Source organism: Centruroides vittatus, unplaced genomic scaffold (assembly GCF_030686945.1).
Source record: "Centruroides vittatus isolate TY-2023 unplaced genomic scaffold, ASM3068694v2 contig_345, whole genome shotgun sequence".
In the NCBI taxonomy this organism is placed as follows: domain Eukaryota; kingdom Metazoa; phylum Arthropoda; class Arachnida; order Scorpiones; family Buthidae; genus Centruroides; species Centruroides vittatus.
The window spans coordinates 3,216,344-3,241,106 of record NW_027122170.1 but is presented as its reverse complement, the minus strand read 5'-3'; the positions used below and the strand labels follow the sequence as shown (position 1 = coordinate 3,241,106).

The following is a 24,763-nucleotide window of genomic DNA, read 5'->3' as shown; positions in this document are numbered from 1 at the left end:
AAACATGAGCCTATTTTTAACGTTATTTTTCACTCTTCTAGATTAAGTTAGATAATAATGAACTAGGATAATGTTTAACTACGATTATTATCTACAATTAAGTGCAATTGCACGATGTAGAATTCAAGAATCTCTAGCAATAAAAGAAAAAAAAAATTTGTTACAACTGTGTAATGCTTTAACTTGGATCAGTGCAAGGAAAAAAATGTTATCTATGAGATGCTATCGATCTAAAGCACAAAATTCACTACCATTCTGTTAGATTGTCCGTGAATATAAGCTAGATACGAGTATTTTTAGTGTAGGAAAATTTACAGGAAGACATTTTTACAACTTTCGGCTCCAAACTCCAAGAAAAAGATCGATATCATTCATACATTCATATACTTTATAGTGGAAAAAAATAATAATAAATTTAAGTATTAAAAAATGCATATAAATATAATCGATATTGTGTTTTTCTTTATAAAATTTGCAGAATTGATAGGTAAGGAGCGAATTTTTCCTTATTTTTCATCATCAGAAAGTTGAAAGATGTATAAAAATGTATAGATTTTTCCATAAGAGAAAGATGGATGTGAGTCACGTGTATAGTAGGGGGAAAGTATTATTTTTTTTTCTCCTTCTTCTTCTGATCGTAAAATTAAATAGCCATAAAGTAGCTTGAGGACTCTCCACAGGTAATAAAAAAAGGTAGAAAATATTATATTTGTGTGCTCTACTTATCTAGATAATGTCTTCATCTTCGTGTTCAAAATGCTAGAAAATATAGCATCGTGTAGGGATGCATGGAAGGAAAATCGGCAAGAAATCCAATTTCTGATGTTTCAATATAATTATATTTATTATTTTTTAAAAGAAAAATCAAGTGTAAGACGGTGGGAAAACAATGCATGAATTCAATTACAACTCGTGTCGTGAAAAAGTAGACAAATTGTAGATAGTCTGCAACCGTTTCAGCAATTTCGTGGAGTGAGCTTGTTGCATACGTGACGTTACAGAGATAAAAACAACATACATAACAAGGTAGAAAAGCACTTAGATACACACTAGCTTCCTCACGAGTTGACCTTTGACACACAATGCCATAAATCACTGAGAAAACACGAATCTTACTACATCACTTTTCCAGCATCTTCCAGTCGATTCTTCACATTTCAAGATGTTTTTTTCATGATTAATTCTTCAAAAAAAACACTTTTACTGTTTTCTACATCATCTAGAGAATATAAAACACCTATACGAAAGAATATTTTTAGGAGTTTTGTAATAAAAATAGTATTTTTTTTGTGTCAAAAGCTTCAAAATAGTCTTATAATTTTTTTTAAAAAACTCCGGTTTTTTAAGATAATTTAAAAGATGTTCTTTGAAAGATGGTTTTAGCGTTATAGTTATGCTTCTAGATAACATTTAATGGTAAGAATTCGGAAGAAAATGGCTTAAAAATTGCTGCATGCAACAGATAAACTCTACCATTTACTAATACAGTCTCAGCATCCATATACTGTTCTATCGTTGCTGTAATCTTTCCTTGTAAAGTCTATCCTATCTTCCTGGCTTCAGAGATTAAGTATAGAAGGATTTCTGTGTTAAGTATATTCTATTTCCCTTCTCTGAGATTTCTATTCAGCTATTGTTGCCTAGAATTCTATGAGTAACATTTCATTTTAGATAGATCTTTAAGGGTATGAGATGCTGCAGAAGGAGTTAGAAAACTCTTCAAAGTATATTCCAAGGATATAAATGAGATTTTTTAAAGTGTTATAAATTAAGTTTACTATTTTGTAAACCTATAATAAAAGAATTTTAAAACGTTAATTCACGTTTAAGAATAATTTTATAACATTTTTTTTCATTCTTTGTAAGTGCCTTTTTTGTAATTTAATTTGTTGATTTTTTAAGATATTTAAATGTAATTAAGTATAATTTTATAAATGATTATAATCCTTTTATATTTTAAAATTTAATATCTAAATTTGCATAAATTTACGAATTAATTTTGAATAAATCTCGTGGATGTTTCTATAATTCTTTATCATATTTTTTTGTTACCAATTTTAGTTTTTTAGGAATAAATCTTGTAGAATTTTGCTCAATTTTGCAGAAATTTTTTAAAAATTTAAAAATTAAGCTAATTTTTGTATGATTCTCACACAAATATACACGATTCTTGAGTAAATTCTTGCAGAAATTTTATGTAAATTTTCATTAATTACATCCTTGCAAACGTCTGTATAATTCTCAGTTATTCTTGCAGAATTTTCTTTAAAAAAATCGCATTAACCTCTACCTAATTCTTGCATAAAATTCTCAAAAACATAAATAATTCACGAACAAAACTCACAAATCTCTTACAAATAAAAAAATCCATAAATCTTGTACAATTTAGCAACAAAATTTCGCTCATAAATTTTGCAATAATTTAAGAAAGAAAAACAAACAAACAAAAAAAAATACTTAGAAAACTTAAGAACTTTTAAGTCTAAACTATTCCTAAATCCAATATAATTTTAAAAGCAATTGGAATTCGTTTCGCACACAAACGGATGTTGGAAGTGATGGAGATGCTGTTGATCCTCCGCATCAACTATCCAAAGATAGAAAGATAAGTCGAGTTAGTGGATATCTACTTCGATAATATGGGAATATGTTTGATAATGTTTACATGAGACGTGTATAGGAGAATGCCTCAAGGTACTACTACACGGTTCCTTGATTAATAGGATAGACATTGCGGACGTTTGCTTGATGAATCTAGTTAATCTGTTTATGCAATTGGATTGTCGTAATGTGCAGCTCGCTACATGCTGATTGTGTCAACATTCTCGAAAATCAAGTCTGTAAGTTATCTTGGAGGATGGAATACAACACAATCTTCTAGAAACAAGTCGTGTAATCTCATTTCCATTTAGCTGTTTGTTCGAAAACTCGATTGAGTTATTATAATGACGACCAGAAACTATACGATTTTCCAAAGTTTTATTAAGTTTAGTTTTAGTTTATTCCCATAAAGAAAACCAGTGAAAAGATCATCTATCTATGATAAGTTTAATAGAATTTCTATCTGTCTAGTTTAGAAAATTGTACAGTCTTATACAGTTTGGAGAATGATGCGGAACTTTTGTACAAATTCCTGCATCATCCAGACTGATATAGGGCTTTGTACGAAGCTCTGTATCAGTTTACAGTGCAGAGGTGATTAAATACAGTACCGATACATACGTTTGTATCCTCTGAGAAAGAGTAAACAACATTGTGTACAGGATTTTCTACAGAGGAAAATGATACAAGAGCTCGGATGATGATAAACTCTGTATACTAATGTAGCTTTGCATAAGTTCAGGATTAGTTTACAGTATAAAAAGATGGCTTTATACAGTCTATAAAGTGGTGTAGAGCTTTATGCAGTTTAAGAAATTGTATAGAATGTTGTAGAGTTTTGTATAAGAAAATGATACCAAAGCTTGTAAAATCTATATCCTCATTAATTAATGATAATGAAATTTTACATAATTAGTATAGGAATTTTATAGGGAAATTTAAAAGCATAGAAAAGTTGAGGGTTTCAGTGAAAGGTATAGAACTATTAGAGAAAAAAATGATGCTAAAGCTAGTAAAATAGTGTGCAATTCTGCATCCTCATTAACCAGTGATAATGAAGATTGTTCTTAATGAATTTTAACTTTTTACATAATTAAACTGAATTGAAATTTAAATTATTTTCAAAATTCCTTAATTAAATTTAATTATTCTTTATAGGAAGTTATAATTGTAATTGATATAAGTTAAATCCTCATATATATCTACATACAAAACCAAGAATTCTTTGTGAATTTTCAACATTTTGATGAGTTAAAAAAACTGAAAAAATAAACAAATTTACAATTTATATCCATAAATAATTCATATAATTATTTAAAATATTTTTTTTTAAATATTTTCTTTTAAATATTTTTTTAAATCAAAACACTGAAAAATATTTTCTTTAATACATTTTAACGAGAGAAATTAAATAAAATTAATTAAGAAACATTTAAAAAAGTGAAACGTCTAAAAATTTAAATGTAATAAAACATTTTTGAAATTTAATTCAATTTTAATTTATAAAAAATTAAAGATAATTGAAAAGATTCCATTACCATCAACGAATTTTATAATTATCGAAAATTAAGTAATTAAAATACGATTTTTTAAGAATTAAATTTAAAAATAATTTACTTTAAAATATTTTACACAATAAAAATATCGCCTTTCACTTATTATTCTTCAGTTATAACTCATTAAAATCTTTAAGCATCTCCCTTAATCTAGTTTTTACTTGATATATACTCATTAAAATAATTAGTAACACTTTTAATTAACGTTTCGTGATACAAAGAACTTAATTAGAAGTTAATTAAGTTATATTTATTACTTTATAAACATCTTTCACTTTCATACAGTAGATATATTTTTAGATAAAAGGATTTCATTTTTTGATTTTTCCTCTTCTTCCTCTTCGGATGCTGGATAATCATCTAGAGTGATGCCCAAGTTATACTTTTCATAATTTAGTTTTCTTGTTGTAAAATACTATAATTTTCTTTGAATTTATGATAGAAAGAACTCTTTTCTTTGATCATTTTCTAAAGATAAAGTTGTTAAAATCTTATTTAGAACTTAATTAAAGATAAAAAGACGTGAAGAATCAACTTCTGACAACTGAATCAACCTTTTCTCCTCGTTTTTTTCTTCTTAAGTTTCTTTCAAGAATAATTGCAAAATGTCGGTTTGGATGAAAAGCATTAATGAAATCTCATCATCTTTGCGGCTGTTTTACGTGCAGACAAACGTACAGGCAGCAATTTTTGACTTTTCTCCTCTCTTTCTGTCTCCTAACATCTTGATCAAAATCGTAAGTGACGTGTGAAGTTTTAATTGAGTTTTTTTTTTATACAATCCCTTCTTTTATTTTATTATTAATGGTATTTTTAGAATTTTTACGTGCTTTTTAATTATTTTTATGCTTAATAATTGCTAAAATTTAAATGTAAACAAGATAAATATCAATTTTTAACGTGTGTGAGATGCTTGAATTTAGGAGTTAAAAACGTAAAATTCGATCATTTTTCTAGAAAAATTAAGAATTAAATTGAATTTTTCTTTGATTTATTGCTTAATTTATGTGTATTTTAATATAAAACAGCAATAAATTTTGCATATTTTGTATTTTTCGTTGAATAAAATTATAATATCTGTTACATAATTTTACATTACGTTTACTAAAAAATATATTATGTTTATTAAAATTTTAGTAAAAAATATGTAAAAAAAACTCTCAAAATATTAAAAAATTTAAATTTATACGTTAAAATTGAAAAATTTAATTATAAACTGAGAATAAATCAAAAATCGTTCATAATCGTAATATATAAACATCGGTGGACATTTGAAATAAACTTTAAAGATGATTGGCTGATAATATGGCCTATCGCAATGCTGATTGGTTGATAAATCTTCTACAACCAATCGTCGTTAAGAAAATCATTGTAACAAATCACTGTTATTTTTTTTATCGTTTTCTTCTCATATATCTTATAAATAAAGAAGGGGACCACCTACTTTTATAATAAACTGATTTTAAAATTAATTTTTTCAAATTTTTATACTTTTTTGACAATTTATATTTTTAAGATTTTATTTACTTTTATTTGCTTAAAATTCAGTTTATTTGAATCTAAGTAATATATAAACATTGACAGTCCTCTGCGATATACATCAGAAATAAAAAACTTAAATATAATTGGATAATGATATGGTTATCTTGTTGTTGATTGGTTGATTAACTTTCTGCGACCAACCATAGTTAAGAAAACCATTTGAACAAACAGAGTTATTTTTTTAAATTTTTTTCACTTTATATCTTATAAACAAGGCATAAAATCGCTTATACTTATAAAAAAAAATTAATTTTACAGTTTATTTTTATTAAATTTTAAGCATAAAATACAAATTTAGGATAATTTTGTCAGTTAACTGTCATTATTCCCTGTATCTTAAGCTGTTTTAAATTAAATAAAATGCATTTTTTAATTAAAACATCATGATTTCACGATGTTAATATTTAAAATATTTAATTAAATTTAGAAAACTAAATAATTTAAAATTATAAAATGTGATACGTCCATTAGTATCAGTTAAAGTTTTAATTAAATCGATATTATCGTCGTAAAGTAGGTTGTAAACACTCAAGAATATCGTTATAACGTGTTATATAAGTTCATTAACATGAATACTAAGCAGAAAATAATCATCAAAGCTTAAATTTTTTAGTAAAAATATTTGAAGTTTTATACTTTATCAATCTAAAAAATATTTTAAGTGATTCAAAATCGCTTAGTGAATTTTTTAAATTGTTTTTTTTTGGAAATTGTTTCGTGTTTTAGAATGTTTTTGAAAAGCAACAGCTGTGATTGAATGAAAATATTTTTTATGTATTTTTTCCTCGTCCTTTATCTCAATAATGCGTAACTTCTTGCGGTCAGACACAAATACACACTTTGAAAATTTTTTAATAAATAAATTACGTTATTTAATATATTATTTAGATATTTAAATGAGGAATTTAAACAAAATTATCTTATTTAATTCGATTTTATTTAATAAAAAAAGTCTTAAAAATCTAAAAAAAATTAGTTATTTTAATTAAGATAAAAGGAAAACCTAAGTAATGTATAACTTCTTACGGATAGACAAACTTACAGGTTTTGAGGATTTTATTTCAATTTTCTAAATGGGTATAAATTTAATTATAATTTAGAGATTTTAATAATAAATCATGTAAAAAATCCTGAAGTACCATCTTTATCTTAATAATCGTTCGGTACTCCTCCGGATCACGGATCCTCCTGCCATAAACACGATGTATCCATCAGTTCTCTTGTAATTTTCTTTTTCTATTGTCCAGTCTGCATTCAAATATCCGAAAAGGTCTGTACTAAATCTTGTGTATTTTATTCCTAAGTGCTTCGTTGATTTCAAATAACGCAGTATCCTTCTAGCTGAATTCCAGTGTTTTTTGGAGTATTTGTTATAAATTGGGCAAGTTTGTTGACTGCGAATGAGATGTCTGCTTTGTTCAGTTTACAATATACATGCTCTTCGCTCTTCCTTCTAAATCCTGTTTGGGTTGTTTCACATATATTTCTTCGTTCAGGTTTTTTCGCCACGTGAATATGCTGATTTCACATCATACAGATCCAAGAGCCAAATCTTTATTACTACAGCTGTTTGCAGTCTTGTGTTAAAATCCGATATGGGGGAATATATATCATCATAGTCTATGAATTTTTATTGTGAAAATCCCTTTGTCACTAAGCGTGCCTTGTATTTCCTGTAGCTTTATTGTCTTTGATTGTATAACCCCTCTTGCACTTGCAACGCGTTACCCCATTGAGTGGATCTATTAAGTACCATACTTATGTTTTCTTAGCTATTTTATTTCTATGATCGCTTACCAATCGGCTGAATCGTTGTATTCTTTTAGCCCATTGTTCAAAGGGCATGCTACCCTCTTTAATGGACATGTGCTTCTAATAAATAAGGCTGCGTACACGTCTTTTGCCAAGAAATTTTCATCTAATTCACTTGGAGTAATATGTATCTTTCCATTTCCAGTAGTCTTTCATTTTTTTCTCTCTGCCATACCAGTTTGTTGGGATACGAGAAAACACGTAACATGTTTTTTCTCGTGTCTAATCACTTTCTGTTTCAGGAAGCCTTCAAATTCTTTATTGTCTTTAACTTTTCTTTCTGTTTTTTAGCAAAAGCTAGGTATATTTTGAGTTTGTCGAAGACCTCACTTTTGTTTTCAGAAATATACCTCATACCATCATCAATAAACGATCAATAAACTTCGACTCATTCAATGATGAAGTTTTCATTGGTCCACAAATGTCGGTATAGAACTCTTTTTGTTCTGTTTCTGGAATGGTAATCTGCTTTGTTTCTCTTTTATGCAGATCTCACAGGAATCAAGTACTTCTTTTGTTTGGTGTTTAATTCCTTAATCGTCAGATTATTTGCGCCATGTGCCACACGTCTCCTTCATTTAAATGGCTTAAACGTTTTTGCCATATTTTCATTTGTCCATATTCAAGAGAGTTTAAATTTCTTCCACCTTTCCTCCATACAGTAGAGTACCCCTTTAAATGCTCGTATGTAAACTTTCTACCTTTTCGGGTCCATGACAGTTGCCCGATTCTTTTGGAATAATACACTAAAGCCGTGGTCAGTTATCATTCCTGCTGGAAATAGCTTTGTTTTCAGTTCTGGTACAAAAAATGGGTTCTCTAATTTGGCTTTTAATCCGTCCTGTTTCTTCGCTACATCACCGTTTCCCTTGATTTCTTCTGTGGGTGAGTTGTCCAAATTTAATTCTCTGTCTTCAAGTGTTTACAACAATGAAAAACCTCGCTTTCTAGTAACACATATATGAAGAAGCACCCGTGTCTGAACACCATCTCTGGTTTTCTCTCCATTGTTTTATTGTGATATTCGCATTATGACTCATGTTCTTGTGTTGGGAGACTTGGTCATAGCTCTTGATAGTTTTTACTTATTTTTGTCCCAGCATCTCCTCGCTTTATGCCTTATCTTGCCATAATCATGGCATTGAGTTTTCCCTTGTTTTCTGATTGCTTTGTTCGTAATTCAAACTTCCTTAATTTGCAGTCCCTGGGCCCCTAACCACTGTTGAGACAATATGTAAACACCTATTATATGTTAGAATAAAGTATAGTGTAGAATCTCGTTATTGTACCAACAATAATCTTACGGTCAGACAAGTATACAGGCTTTGACAATATTTTAAAAATTTCCTAAATATATTGTATATAAAATAACGCTATAAATTTAATTATAATTATATTATTTACTATAATTTAGATACTTTAGTGATAAAGTTAAATTAAAATGTGTTTAAGAAAGCTTATTTAAATCGATTTCATCTAAAAATTCTTTATCATAATAATGTGTACGATCAGGCAACACACAGGCATTTTTTAAAAATTCTTAAACGATATAAATTTAATTATAATTTTATTACTTACGATAAATATAAATAAAAATTATCTAAAAAAATCCAATTTAAAATAATAATAAAATTCAATTATAAAAATATATTTATAAATCAATTCTGAAAAAAATCAAGAAAATTATTATGTAAATGTATCTAAATTAAGAATAATTATTATTATATTAATATAAATTCGAGAATTGCATGCATTCATCATAGAAAATAAACGTAAGAGCAATACATTTACATCTCGAAATTATTAAATAATTTGGAATTTCTAACTTGGATATTACATTAAATTCAAATGATACATTAGTTAAATTTTGATATATCACTCGAGAAAATTTGCAAAACTTTGATGGAAATCTTAACTTTATCTATATATTACTTTGACCATATTCTCATTTCCTGAATCGTTTCTCTGATAGAATTTACATATCTTTGTGGTCATCTCATCGCCAATTTTTCTTGCTTTTTTTTTAAAGAAGATAATGGAGAAAATGGGAATTTCTCTACAACTACTGCTATTTTTAGATTCTAAAAAAACATATATATATTCTGTATAAACTGACAATTTGTCATAAGTTATTTATACATAAAATATTGATCCGGCATCTGTAAAAAACAACATCCTTCCTCCAATTTTTTATGATGAAATTGCCTTCTTGTTAAGTAAATTAAGTAATTATAAATAATTAGGATACATTTACAGATGCGTAAATAATTTTTTTAAATTTCTCTGCTTGAAAAAAACGGCGAAATTTTTATATTTTAAGTGTAAAATTTAGTGTAAAAAATTTCGAATTTATGCTTACTAAAGTCTAGTTTCTATCTCTTCTATATTTGGAAATTAAAAATTCGTACAGACAAACGAACGGGAAAAGTAAAAAACAAAAAATTTACATTGCTATTTTTTCTTATTTATTTGAAATTTTAAGAAATTAAACGGGAAATTCTGTCAGATACGATGTAAATTGTAGTTCGCGTCTCCCCGGTTGAGAAACTAATCAATGTGATAGTATACAATCGCGCAATTTAGTGCCATTTTCTTGAATTATTTGATGACCTTCTATTAAAGTGAACATCCTTAAGGTGAACTTTTGTAATAGAAAATTTAGTAAAGAGGTCAACTTGACCTTTCTTCTATACTTGGATACCTCATTTAGGAGGTAAATGTGTAAAAAACAGGTTGGGTAGCTTTACGTTGAATGAAGAGTAATGCCGCGATTTGGAGTTTTCTTCGTTCTGATTTGGCATTTTAGTGATTTACACTGACTTCATGCTGTTTAATGCTTGTCAAGTCTCACCTGTACAGTGAGACATGTCCACTTATGTCAATCAGTTGCTGATTCTAACAAAGCAGTGGACACTAAAACGTAAATAACAAAGTTTTTTGCTTCTTCTCAACATTTTACTGATCGATACAATTGTCGAACTATTTTTAGATAAAAATCGTCTTCTTCTGTATTCTCTCCATAACAAAGAATTGGCTTTTTATAATATTACATTATATAAATCGAATCTACTTCTCTTATATTAACATATCCATAATTTCTGAGTTGTCTGTACGTCACGCTCTATATAGCTAGTGAACTGTTTACCGTAAGATATTGTGGTTAATGGCATTTTATGCCTATACTTGTGCACGTTTCATGAAAGAATTTTTACATTCATAAGCCGTTACTAAACAAAATGGCGGCCGTTTGATTTACGAAGCGACGTGACGTCGCGTCGCTTACTAAATTGATAAATATGAATTAATTTTTTTATTAATTAACTGTAATATTTAGGGATTTTCTATTCCAGACGAAATTTATTTCTTTATATAAGAAAAATTTTAAAATAATACTATAAAATCGCTTTTAAATTACATCGCGTGGTCGCGCGATACGATTTTCAGCTTTATTTATTATTGAAAAAATATAAAAATAATTGTTCTATTTTTATCCATATCGTATTTAAATTTATAATACAATATTTATTTTAATATGAGATAATAAAAATTATTTAATAAATATTTAAACTACACGTCGCGATGACGCGATGAAGCGCGCGGCATATAAATATGATAAAAGAAACACGGTACGTACAAGTGAATTTAAATAATACTTTACGAAACAAACTGAAAAGATATTTACGTACAATGCTTTTTGACATTTTAAAATTAATGTTAAAAAAATATAAATATATACTTTAAAAAGAACATATATTTTTAAATTATAAGTTTACCAAGTAACAAATAAAAGAGAAAATTTATTAAAGAAAAAATTGTATAAATATACACACACACATATACAGTATATATATTTAAAATTTAAATAAGTTCTTTAATAAAAATACTACAACGAAAAACTTTTACGTTGAAACATTTTAGATATTTTATCAATAGAGTCGCAAAGAAAAAATACTTTTATATATATTTATATATATATATATATTCTTAAACCTTTTCTATTCAGAAGTAGGAAGAGGAAAAAAAGAAAACTTTTTAAAGTGCGATCCGTTTCTTCAAAGAAAGGGGAAAAAACATGAAAACGATCTGTTTGTAACATTGTCGTATTCTACTACAACAGCATAATAAAAATATAAATTACACCAGATTAAATTTCTTTTAAATATCGATCTGAATATCATAGGATGAGTAAGAAGAGTAAGAGAAAGTAAGTTGTTTTGCCATTATTCCTTAAAAATATTCTTGCTTTTCGGGTTAAAAGTAAATTACGTTACTTAATTCACTCTTAAAAATTTATTACTATGCAAATATACTTTAAAAATTGATAATAATATCATCAAAAACAGTGCAACCCCCTTAATATTTGCTTTTCAGCATAGCTTTGTTGTATGAGAAGAAGAAACCTTTATAGGAAAAACTGACTTCATTAATCAAATAATGTTTTTTTTTTTAATCTAAATTGTTAATTAAAATTCTAATATTAATTACTATTTATAAATAGTTTTTATCATTCAAATTTGTTTGAAGAAAGGGAATTAATTATTTATTTAATGAAAAAGTTAAATGACTTCTTAATAATTTATTTAAACTGTTAATAAATCCATTAACAATAATAATTATTTTAAAATTATTATCATTATTATTATTAGTATGAAAGACATTTCTTTAAAGGCATTTAAATTTTTTTATATTAGTGATTTATCAATTAAATATATTAAAAAGTTTTAAACTTTATCATTAACGTTGTATAACCCCTGAATGTTTGCTGTTCATTAAGGCTTGAGTTTCAAAGGAGAAGCAAGCTTTACAGGGGACGAGGAGAACATTTATTTAAAATTTTCTTTTAAAAATATAATTATTTTCAATTCAATTAAAATTTGATTATTAATGATTGCTTGCAACATTTATTTAAATTTTATAATTTTACATTTATTGTGCTTCAACAATAAAACGATTTAATAATTCATTAAAGTTATTAATTATCATACCTTAATTAATTTTATTCTAAACTATAGAAAATATTCCATTTTTAAAAGAAATGATGCTTAATTTTACATATTAGAAATTAGTTAATTAAAATTTTAAAATGTTTTAAACTTTATACATTAATAACAAGACTAGTAGAAGAATTCGACCCCTAAATGTTTGCTTTCATTACAATTCGAATTTAAACGGCGAAACAAATTTAAAAGTAAACATAATTTATTATTTTAATTTTAAAATGTAATTATGTAAATTTAAATTAAAGTTTCTTTATTAATTTTTAAGTATAAATAACTTATTTGTGATTATTTTTAAATTATTATTAATCAATAAACAATAGGCTAAATTAAAAATTTCGTTTTACTTATTTTACTGTAGAAAATGTAATAAATTGTTTTAAAGAAACAAAGTACGAATTATATATTATATATTTAAAATAATTAATTTATTTCAATTGTAAATGAATTGTAACTTTATTAATTGAAGTGTCAAGCAGAAAAAAAGAAGGAATTCCTGGATGTTTGCTTTCCAGTGTGACTTACTTGTAAAAGGCGAAGCAACCTTTACAGGAAACCAAATTTTAAATTCCGTTTAATCTAATTATTTATTATTAATTCTATTTTAAAATAATTAGATTTTTATTTTTCAAACGTTATGTTTTATATAAAAAATAAATATTTTAAATTATTTTAAAAAATTATTACTTATTCCAGCATCCATTTTAAAATATTTTTAACTTATATATGTTTTTAATTAATTAATATTTTAATAAATAATATGTATTATTATTATTAATAAGAAAATATAAATTATATATTTATTATAATATTCATTCATTAATTAATTTTATAGAGTTTTAAGTAAATTAATGTTGAAAATATATTTATAGAAATATTCCTGAAAGATGGAAATAAAATATATCTTAAATTATTTGTGAATGACATTAAGGCGTTTCCATTAAACACTCTTCAGAAATTTCAAAAATGATCTGAAAGGGAACATTTTATCCATTAAGATAACTTATTTGCAAAAATGTCAGCATTGTAAGTAGATTTTGACTTGCTCTAAAAGTATCCTGATTACCAATAACTTAGTGTGAATGATATTTCCATAGTTATTGAATTTTCTAAAGATAAAAGAGGAAAGAAAAATCTTTTTGCTAATGTATCAACTCGTTTCACTATTCTTGTTACATTTCTAGAGAATGTTGAAACTGTAAAATTGTTTTTTTTTTCCTCTCATTCTTCCACTCTTCGTTCTTCTATTCTTATTTGTCTTAAAGCTATCCATACTCATAGTTACTAAATAAATTCCTCTTCGAACCTCTTAGACAAAATAGAAAAAAAATGTAGGAGAATCAATGAGCTGTAGCTAATGGAAGAGAAAAAATGGGCATGGAGTGAAAAAAAACCAAGACGAAACGAAGAAAGATCACTGCACCGCGGGACTATCTCTGGCTCACTTCTTTTCTATCTTAATTACAACAAAGACATATGTCTGTCAGCACAGACTTGTTCTTTATCATAAAACGCCAAGAAAAGACCATTCCTTTCTGACTATACCTCATACTAAATCGATACTTCCATTATTCTCCTTGAAAGAATGCACTTTTCTTCCTCCTCTTCACACAGATTGATCAAAATTTAATTTTTTGATGGGGCTTTATTAAATAGGTGCGAGGATTGTTACCACATCACACCAATAAGTTAAGAAGAATAGAATTTTATAGATTAAAATTTATCAATTTTTCAACTTGTAAAAATTCCATTTTTTTATAATATAATTAACTAAACATTTTTTTAAAATTTTATTTTATTCTGTAAAAGTTTTTCAAATAAAAAGTAAAAAAAAAATTCAAGAAAAGAAACATAACATTGTATAAAATCAAGTGAGAATCTCATCCATTTTCTATTTGACATTCTATGAGTTGATTTCTAATGTCACTTTCTACACTTTCATTTGTTCCAGTAGCAAGAAAAACAAAAAGAAAACTTATATATTTATATGGAAAATCATCTAGTATAAAAATATATTAGATATCAAGATCGAAAAATATTTTATATGTAAATATTCCAAAAATAAACTTTCAAAGCAGGATTTTTAAATATTTAAAAAAATTCTTCTGGATATAATTTTGTTAGGCAGTTTGATATGTTTTCTTGGCATTTTTTTCTTTTCCTATTAATGTTTTAAATTCTGAATAAACTTAGAAACATATATATAAACTTGAGATGATGGATTTTTTCCTCCCTTCTTCCTCTGGGATATTGATAAATTTTAATGATGTTATAGGATATTATCTTTCTTATGTTTTGACCTTTACGTATCTTAGAATGCTATTAACTTATATTTTTTTACTATTTTAAAATGCTTTTACGCCATTAAATTTTAATAGAAAATGTGCAAAATGTCTTAAATTAAAGCGTATATATTTATATAGAGAGTGAGGAAGTGAGAGGAGAGAGAGAGAGAGAGAGAGAAAGAGTTCTTTGGTTTATAAAAAAAAATGATTTTTAATGAATATAATTAAATAAAATTGATTTTAACAATTTTCTAGATTATTCTCTTATATTTTTATAATTTTAAAAGTGTTTTCACTTGTTTTTCTTTTAAATTTTATAGGAAACATTCGGATAATGTTAAAGCTAGCAGCTGGATACTGTCATGAATATTGATAGTTAAGAGAATTTGTCGATTAATCCTGAGGACGTTGACAACAAATCAATAATGTAGAAAAGGTAAAAAAACAACAAAAAGAGTAAAATAAATACATATAAACCTCCAATTTTATAATAAAAATTTAAGTTGGAAAGTAAATATTTCAAATTCTACTCTTTTACAAGAATCTAATAATATTTGTAAGAAAATGTCAAGAGAATTCAAAATTTCATTAAAAATAAAATAAATAAAACGAGAAAAGAACGTTTGGATCTTATTTTTACTGATAAATTCTAATTTAATATAATATACTTTATTATTTTTTTTTAAAAAAAAGGAACGATCTCAACGGACTAAGTTAAGCTCTTTATAAAAAAAATCGATTTATAAATATAACACTTTTACTGTTTTTTAATCAAATAACATATTTAAAATTAGTATAAATAATAAAAATAGAAATTAAATATAAATATTTAATTTATAAAAATGTTTTAAATAAAATTTTATCTCGATTATCCTTCTTTAAATGTTGAAGAGACTCGAACTTTTTAAAATAACGTATCACTAATTAATTAATTATTTTAATGAAAAGGGGTTGTTATATCTGTTAAAAATCAGTTTTAATTAAAATATAAGAGAGATAATTTATATTTTTTTTCTGAAAAAAGAAAGTTTTTCTTAACTACTCTGCGTTATCAATCAGTAACACTCGTTTCTTGTCAAGAGATTCAATCGCCATAGAACAATTCAGGAAAGATTTTTAAACAATGCTAAAACCGATACGTTTAAATAAAAGTTAGTACTAGATAAAGGACGAGATTGAAAAGAAGGAGAGGATGAAGAAGAAGAAGGGGAGGAGGAGGGAAAAAAATAGAAAAGAAGAAAATAAATCAACCTTACTTAAAGAAGATCAAAGTCAGATATAAACTAGATATTGTCATATTAATTAAGAGTTAGATAGAAGATCTTTACCGAGATAATTTATCCTTTTAACTTTATTTTAAATATCAAATAATGTGTTAAATAGTCTAATTTTTCAAAATATGACATAAATCTTATCATTAAATATACCGTTTTTCCTATCTGAATTTTTTCTCTTATTTTTTTTCCTTGCTTCTAGCAAATTCTTGAAGTTTAAATAAGCTTATTATATGCAACTGATCTTTAATATTGACTCAGTTTAAGCAATGAGAGCTTTATGAATCAACATTCGTCTCAATTATGGATGCTGTGTTTATATTTAATCATGATCTGGACGTATTCGTTACGAAATGATTTGGGATTATGTACATGTATCTATTAGAATTGCCGCATCATCAGTAATGCTATATCATTCGTCCTTTCCTATTCTCTGATATCATTTTTCCTTTCGCTTTTTTTCCTGTGCCATTTCTCTCATCTTTTCTAGCAAACTTTCTATATAACGTTTCAATCATCTGCTCTATCGTCTTTTTAATATTTTTCCTACTTGTAAAGTTACCATTTCATCTTATTATTTTCATGGCTCTTTAACAAATTTAATTCTCTATCATCTTTTCAATTGTTTATATTTTTATCCACATTTAATCATCTCCTTTATCTATTTATCATCGCAACTGTGTTATCTTTTCTGTAACTTTTCTATCATCTATTATATTATTCTTTCATGCTTTGACTTTAATTATCTCGCCATTCTCTTATTTGTCATATTTTCTCTGGCAACTTACTTCTATTTTCTTCTCGTCTTCATTTTATCATCGCCCATATAATCTTTCCTACTATTAATATTTGAGTTTTATAGCATTTTTTCAATTGCCTAAATTATTATCTTAAATTAATAACTCCATCATTCTTTTCTGTAATTTTTTACCATCGTTCTACACAAATTTTCCCAATATTATCTTCTCCATCATCACTTATTTAATAATTTCCATCATCCCAATTAGCATCACTTATGTTTAATCTCTCTTAACGTTCATCTAATTATCTTCGTTTTTTAAAACGCATTTTATCATCAAAATTGCATTATTTTTCTCCTTTTTTATCATCTTTTCTATCATCATTTTAAACTTACATTCGTCTAAAGAAATTAATATTAAAAATGACAAATGTTTCAGTATAAGAAGATGAATTTATCATTGATACAAAAATGCATTTTAATCTTATTTTTACTTTCCTTCCAAGTAGAATCAATAGAAGAGATTTGACAAGACAAGAGTACAGTTTAGCTTGCTGTAAAATAAATTTTACAAGAGAAAAATCTATTCTCCAAATGTCTGTTTTTATTTTAACATCAGGAATAAACTTTAATATACTTTCTAACCTTTAAAAAAAAATAAAGTAATTTTTAACGTTACATCGCCTTATTCTTCGTTAAATTAAAAATATAAAAGTGTAAATATATGCAATTTAATTGTTTAAATAACATTTTTTATATATTTTAATATATTAAACACGCTTTGAAATCCATTTTATCTTCTTATAAAAGATGACTCTCTTTACTTCTTCCTCTATAAAACTATTTTATTATAACCTATAGAAAATTTATTTTTTTATAATAAATGAAGCGAATATAAAAATATTTTTCGATATTTTCTTAAATTTAAAATGACATTTACTCAAAAATATATTCTAAAATTTCATTTTGTTATGTCAAAAGTTGTAATAGTGAGAAGTGGGATTTTCAGCAGATGCTGACCTTTTCTTTCTGTCGAAATAGCAAAATTAAAATGAAATATAAATAATTCAAATTGATTTTTATTACAATTATTATTATTATTATTATTATAAAATTTTTAATAAATTCGGATTTAAATAAATAATAAATAAATTAAATTTACTTATTCTTTTTTCCCCTAGTAAAATGGAGAAAGTGATGCGGAAGAGCAAAGCAGTGATGCTGAATATAATCAATGTATAATAATCTTTTCCTTTCATCTTTAAATGTATTTACTTTCAATCTTTTATTATAAATTCGATTTTACTTTATAATTTTTCCATTCATAAATATTAATAAATATAATTTAAATAAATAACGATTAAATAATTTTTAAAAAATAATCATCTCTTCATTGAAATTTTATGTACACATTTTAAATAAAAATAAAAATAATACTTTTGATTAAAAATTGTATTAAAAGTATGTAAAATAATTTAAATTTTCTAGCAAATTTTTAATACTTTTTTAATATTTTTAAAATAAATTTATTGCCAGATGATAAGTCATAAGTGTAGTTAATTATCTACTCTGATACGCTGTTTAGTAAATGATTTAGTGCTGTGTAATAATTTAAAAATGATGATACAAATATATAATTTTGATATTTCTCGGAGGATAATTGAAAATGAAATTCTGTGGCTTGTCTTCTGGAGATAAACGTAATTTAAGAGGAGGAGAGATGAAATAACGACAGATCTTTACAGGAATTTCTGAACGTTTATAAAATGTTCTTGTTATTTATAACCAATTTTGGAAATTAAATGAATGAAACACAATCGCAGCATTTATCCGCCTCATTCTTTCCAAGATGAAGTGAATAAATATTGAGATTTATGAGTCGTTATATACTGCAATATGTGAATCGTTGAGTACGACAGTTCTTTTTTCATTCTTTAATGTACAGGATGTGATTTATTCTCTAGAAGGATGAAGAGCAACGCTGCGATTCGTGTATAAAAGGATGCAGAGGGTTCTTGGGTAAGATGTAGAGATTGCGATTTATCCTCTGAGGGATGCAGAGAATGATATGGACTGCGAAGAATGTATAGGATGTGATTTAATCTCTAGAAAGATGTGGAAGAACAATACTGCGATTCATGCCAAAAGGATACAGAGGATGTTTATGTAGAATGTAAAGATTGCGATTTATCCTCTAGAAGGATGCAGAAGAAAAATATGGATTGTGAAAAAATGTAGAGGATGCGACTTATCCTCTAGAAGGATGGGGAAGAGTAACACTGCAATTCATGTTTAAAAGGATGCAGAGAATGTTTATGTAGAATGTAGAAATTGTGATTTATCCTTTAGAAGAATACGGAGAAGGATATGGATTGTGAAGAATGTAAAGGATGTGGTTTGACCTCTAGAAAGATGCGGAGGAGCAACACTGCGATTTGTGTTTAAAAGGATGCAGAAGGTAATTCAAACTTTAGAAGAATAAGAAGCGTAAATACTGTGATTCATTTATAAAAAGAAAATGAGGATAAATAGTCAAATTTATTTTTAAAAGAATGAAAACGAATATTGTAATTCATTAGGACGTGGAAGATAAAGTGATTAATACTTGTGCGGATGAAAGGAATAAATACCGTAATTCAATTTTTAGAAAAATAGACAAAAATATATACCATGTTTTATCGTACAGAAAGATGAGAAAGATAAACATTGTGCTTCTGTTTTTAAAGAATACAAAGAATAAATATTACGATAGACTTTTAAAAGGATGCTCAAGAGTAAATATTATGATTCATTTTGAAATGATTAGAATAATTGCTGTGATTCAGCTATAAAAATGAATAGAAATAAGTTCAGTAATACACGGATGAAGTGGTAATTACTGCATTAAGTGATGCTGAAGATGAATTCTTTAATTCATCCTCAGAAGATGCAGAGGACGAAAATATTAGTGAAAATTATAAGAAATTTCCCAAAATTTATTAAAATTCTGATGAATTAGAATAAAAAACAAAAATACGAAAAATTGTGATTTATTTGTAAAATATTCGCAGCGTTGATTAATTGTTTTTAATTTAAGAAAAAGATAATTTAGGAAGACATTTTTAACTTTAAATATTTTAAATTAAATATATATTCTTTTGTTTAATTGGAAAAATTACAAAATTTATATACATTTAATTAATTTTTTAAAACATAAATTAATTATTTTTGTGGTTAATTAGAAGAATAAAAAATTAGAATTTTATTTTTTAATTAAAAAAAATTCGAATATATTTTTTTTATAAAAAAAGTTTAAAGGTTAAACTTGTGATAAGTTTAAACATTATGGAGCCAACATCAATTTAAAGTTTGGTGCCAATCAATAATTATTATTTACACTGAAAGTGACTCACTTCGAGGATATTTCGGGATTGGAATTGCTTTTCTAAATCGAAATTTTCCAATTTTGAATGTCTAAAATAAATAAGAGAAGAGGAAAATATATATAAGAGACTTCTGTACATATCCTATTATAGGCTTGATACCTTACACAAGGGTTTGATGATGAAAATATCAAGGGAAAATCGCTCTGAACTTGATCAAAATAACAAATTCTAATGCATCAATTCTTTGTTTTTCCCGTTTAAAAATAAGGATTTGTGTAAATAATTATTAAGGATAAGTTATGTTACCTTGTAGCAATTTATTTTCCCTGTGGGTCTTTAAATTTAAGGATTTTCTTTCGTATAATAGGAAAATTTCTGTAATCTTATCTTAAAACTCCAATTTTATTAACTACAGTATGGAAGATAGATTTATTTCCTACAGATGTCAGTTAATTTATTCCCTAAATTATTCCCTCTGTGATGTATTTATTCTTTATTATAATAAGGAAATTCCTACAATTTATTTTGTAAGTTTAATTCAGGTTTATTCCCTACAATATTTATTCTCAACAGCAGGGAATTTACGTGATAATTTTCCCTGTTATAATAAATATATTTTAATAATTTTATCGCTTTTATATTTATTCTTTACGATAGGGACTCTCTAACAAACGTATTCTATTACAGTCGGGAAATTTCTGTAATTTTTTCTTGAAATTCTGATTTTACGTTTATTCCCTACACTCGTAAATCTCAACGACAGACTTATTACTTCTGTTAATAGGGAAATCCCTACAGTTGAACAATCAAGTTAACGCGTTTTGGGTTTATTTCAACAATTAATTCAAATCTTAAGGGTTTTTTCCCTAAGATACTTCGAGAGTTTAGGGAAATCCAATTTTTATTATTTTTTTCTTCGGGAAAATCGGGAAATTCGGAAAAATTCGGGAAAATTATCGGAAAAATCCCTAAATGATTTCTTCCTTATACATTTGTAATAGAAAATTAACATCGATTGGTTGAAAATAGGGAAATCCCTATTCGCATTCGATCGATATAATTTATTATTCTAAGGTAAATTAAATTGTTAGGGATTAATATAAGAAATAGAAAATTCTATCCTAAATTTTATAACGGAAATGTAATTTAGGAAATTGCAAAGTGATTTTTTTTCCCTTTCCTAAGGGAATAACGACGATTCCTGAATTTTTCTACAGACATTTTAAAAATTTTCTTTGTAATCACTTTACTTTTAATCCCCAACAAAGAAATTTCTTTGGTCATATCCTTCAAACGGTAGCTCGTGAACTACAGGCGAACAAGTTATATTTTTAAGTGTCTGTAGAGCCTAAGGACACTTTATAGGGCCACAGAACATGATAATGGCATTCATGACGAACGTTTACTCGTTATAAACGTTGACATTATGATCAAGGAGCGATTGAAAATGTGATAATGGGCATTAAACTAAAGGTATGTGGCCCTTTCAAGCTTCTCGGCAGTTAAATTACTTAATAATTCACAAAATAACAAATTTCTTCCCTAAAATCGTCAAAAATATTTGTCAGAAACAACAAGTCAAAAAATTATGTTTTAATTAATTAACTGAAAACTTAAACAGATTTAAACTTTAATTTTAGAGAAAAATATATAAAGAGGGAATTTACGGGAAATTTCAAAGGTAATGTACAGAAATTTGTGGAATTCTCAAATGCCTTAAAATCTTTAAAATATAAAATGTTTACTTTAAAATTTTTAAAAGGAATTCCCATTTTAGGAAATTTCAAAGATTCACTAAAAACGTTTTTTAGGAAATTTCCTTTAGGGAATTTGAGAAAGGAAAATTCCCTGGACATTCCATTCAGGAAAGACGCTAAAAGGAAATTTATTCAAAAATTCCTACAGAAGTTTCTGAAAGGAATGTTTCCCTAATTGAGAGTTTAGGGATAAAACTAACTAGGAAATTTCAGAATAATTCCTTTAGAAAAATCCCTAAAATTCCTGGAAAAAAAATCTAAAAAACATTTCCCTACGTTGTTTATAGAAAATGTTTCTTAAGGGAATTTCAGAGATTGTTTTAAAATCTGAATAGGAAATTTTAAAATAAAATTCTATTTAGGAAATTCGATAAAAAGAAATTTATTCTGAAATAACGAAAATAATTTGTGAAATAAATTCCCTACATTTTAAGAAAAATTTCCTAAAAGAGAATTTATCTTAAAATTTATGTAATTTTTAAAAAATTTAAAATAAAATTAATTATTAAGGAAAATATAAATGTATTCCCTTTTAAGAAAATTTCTATTGTTAGAGAATAGGGAATAGTTCCCAGAAAAGCATTGCTATTTTAATGAAATATAAATTTCTTTTTAGGAAAATTTCCTGTTAAAATAAATTAATAATTCAAAAATTTTCCTTTCAGGGAAATTTTTCTTAAAAAAATTGTTAATTTTAAAAAATCCCTTTTATTGGTATTTCTCTTCAAAATGAATTGATAAATTTCTTTAATTTTTAGAATTTTCCTTTTAGGGAATTTTCCTTAATAGGAATTTACCAGAAAAGGGATTTTACAGATGAGTCTAAAATTTCCCGTGAAATTCGAACTTTTCCAATGTAATTTCCCCAAAATTTGAACGCGCAAAAATACCTCACCACGCATTAAATTAATGAAGAAAAATCCAAAGTAATTGTGCAAAAATGTTACGTGTTTTTCCCTTGTAAAAAATACAGGGCATATAAAAAGAAAAATTCTAAACGATGTCGGACATACTGAAAATGTAATTTTGCAGATGAAATACAGTATTTTGTTATCGGACAAATTGCTTGGAAATAATGACACGTCCAAGAAAATTCTTTATCTCGTATATTACAAGAAAGAAAAGAGCAATTTAGAAATCAGAAAATAAAAAAGAATTTATATATTCAATTTTAATAATAAAATAAAATGGTATGAAATTATATATTAAAATATTATTTATATATTTTTATTAATTATTTCTCTTTTGCTCGTTGCTAAGTATCTAGAACTGGCTAGCATATGGCTTGGCTCTTTTATTGATTTCTCTCCCATAACTGGGATGTGTTACGTGTTAAATGTGATATTACTTTAGTTGAGTATCTATAAACTTTCTCTAGCTTACACGATAGTAACAGCGTAGTTTTATCCGCTTCTTTCCATTGATGAAGGTGGATGGAGGAATGATAAACGTATGGGGAAGGAATGCTTAGAATATTTTTGAAAAAATTAATTTAAATAAGAAAAATGAATTATTATACATGAATAGAAGGTAACCAGCTTACCTATAGTAGTCAGAATGGTTAGAGAATAGAGAAATGCTCCAGAAAAAGTCCACTGTTGATTTGTAGCAACATCCTTTCCGTCGTAACCTCCCTTAACAGCAGCAACTAATTCCTTCTGGAACCGTTTAATCTCATCCGTAACCAATTTGGTCCAGTTCTCTTTATACAAAACGTTCAGATCGTAAGTAATGTCCCACAATCTCTTGACCGTCTGCTCTCGAATCTTTGATACTTCTTGATGCTTTTCTTTTTCGTGGGGTGCTTCGAGCGCGCGAAAAGTGAAAGCACCCATGATGCTGTAACCCACGACAAGAGCACATAGACCTACGTGAGAAAACAATAAAGTAGAGAAACGTCTACAGCACGACATGCACCGGCTGGATTTGTGAGGTTCTTTTTTCGGTGTATGACCCGGACGGCCTTTGTTTGACGTCCTATCCTTTCTTCTAGCCATTTTCTTTGTCTAAGAACACGTAAAAAACACGTTTAAACCATGTTTGGGGTGCCAAAATACGTTGATTTAGAATATCAACCCTCTAACGTCTGCACATGCTAGAGCAATGACACCGCTGTATCTGGCTCTACTATAACTACTCCCAGTCAGCTAGCTGGGTACTTGGCATTGATTGACCGGACCTTCTCCTCTCCATTCTTGATTCTGGTATCTTCCACTTGGAGCGCTGAACCTCTCTACACTCCCCAATTATCGCCATACTGCCATCTAGTGATGCCGGAATAATATTGTATAATTATCTTCATAAGTTTGATGATGAATTACATGAAAGATGGAGAGGTGATGCGGGTCGCTCCTCGTCTTCCTTCTCTTTTTCTGCTTGAAGAAACGCCCACTCGATTAATTCTTAAACTGCACCTATCGAATTACGTGAAGAGTGTTGTTATTTATTCAATTAAACATGGAAGATGAAGAAAGAACGGCGTTCATTAAACGATCCTTAACAGATTAGGGTGCTGTAAAGAGATAAATGCGATTCATTTGAGTGCAAAATTTCAAGCTATCTCTTAGAAATTTTACGGAATTGTTTTATTATTTTTAAAGAAAAAGGCTGTGGGCGTAATCCTTATAATATTATACGCAAGTGGTAAATATATCTATGGCTATGTATCGAGAAGATGAGGGAGATGAAAGGTTATCGTAAAAATTACTGGTTCACAAAACAGAGCAAATAGGGAAATTGAGGGATAAATTCGGAGAAATGCGGAGTAAAAATGATGTTTTATAGAAGAATTCCATTTCCACATATCAGGGAAATTAGGGAAATCAACGAAAATAA

The 24,763-nt window shown here is 26.6% G+C and overlaps 1 protein-coding gene across 1 annotated transcript in view; it reads right to left on the bottom strand.

Moving 5' to 3' along the window:
- The window catches only part of LOC136974273 (TWiK family of potassium channels protein 7-like), a 42,852-nt gene extending 18,766 nt beyond the window's left edge, over nt 1-24,086 (bottom strand). The window contains exon 1 of the mRNA XM_067269109.1: nt 23,472-24,086. Coding sequence (XP_067125210.1) covers nt 23,472-23,925 — 454 coding nt within the window. The 5' untranslated portion in view covers nt 23,926-24,086. The remainder of the gene's footprint in view (nt 1-23,471) is intronic.
- Nucleotides 24,087-24,763: the final 677 nt, after the last annotated feature.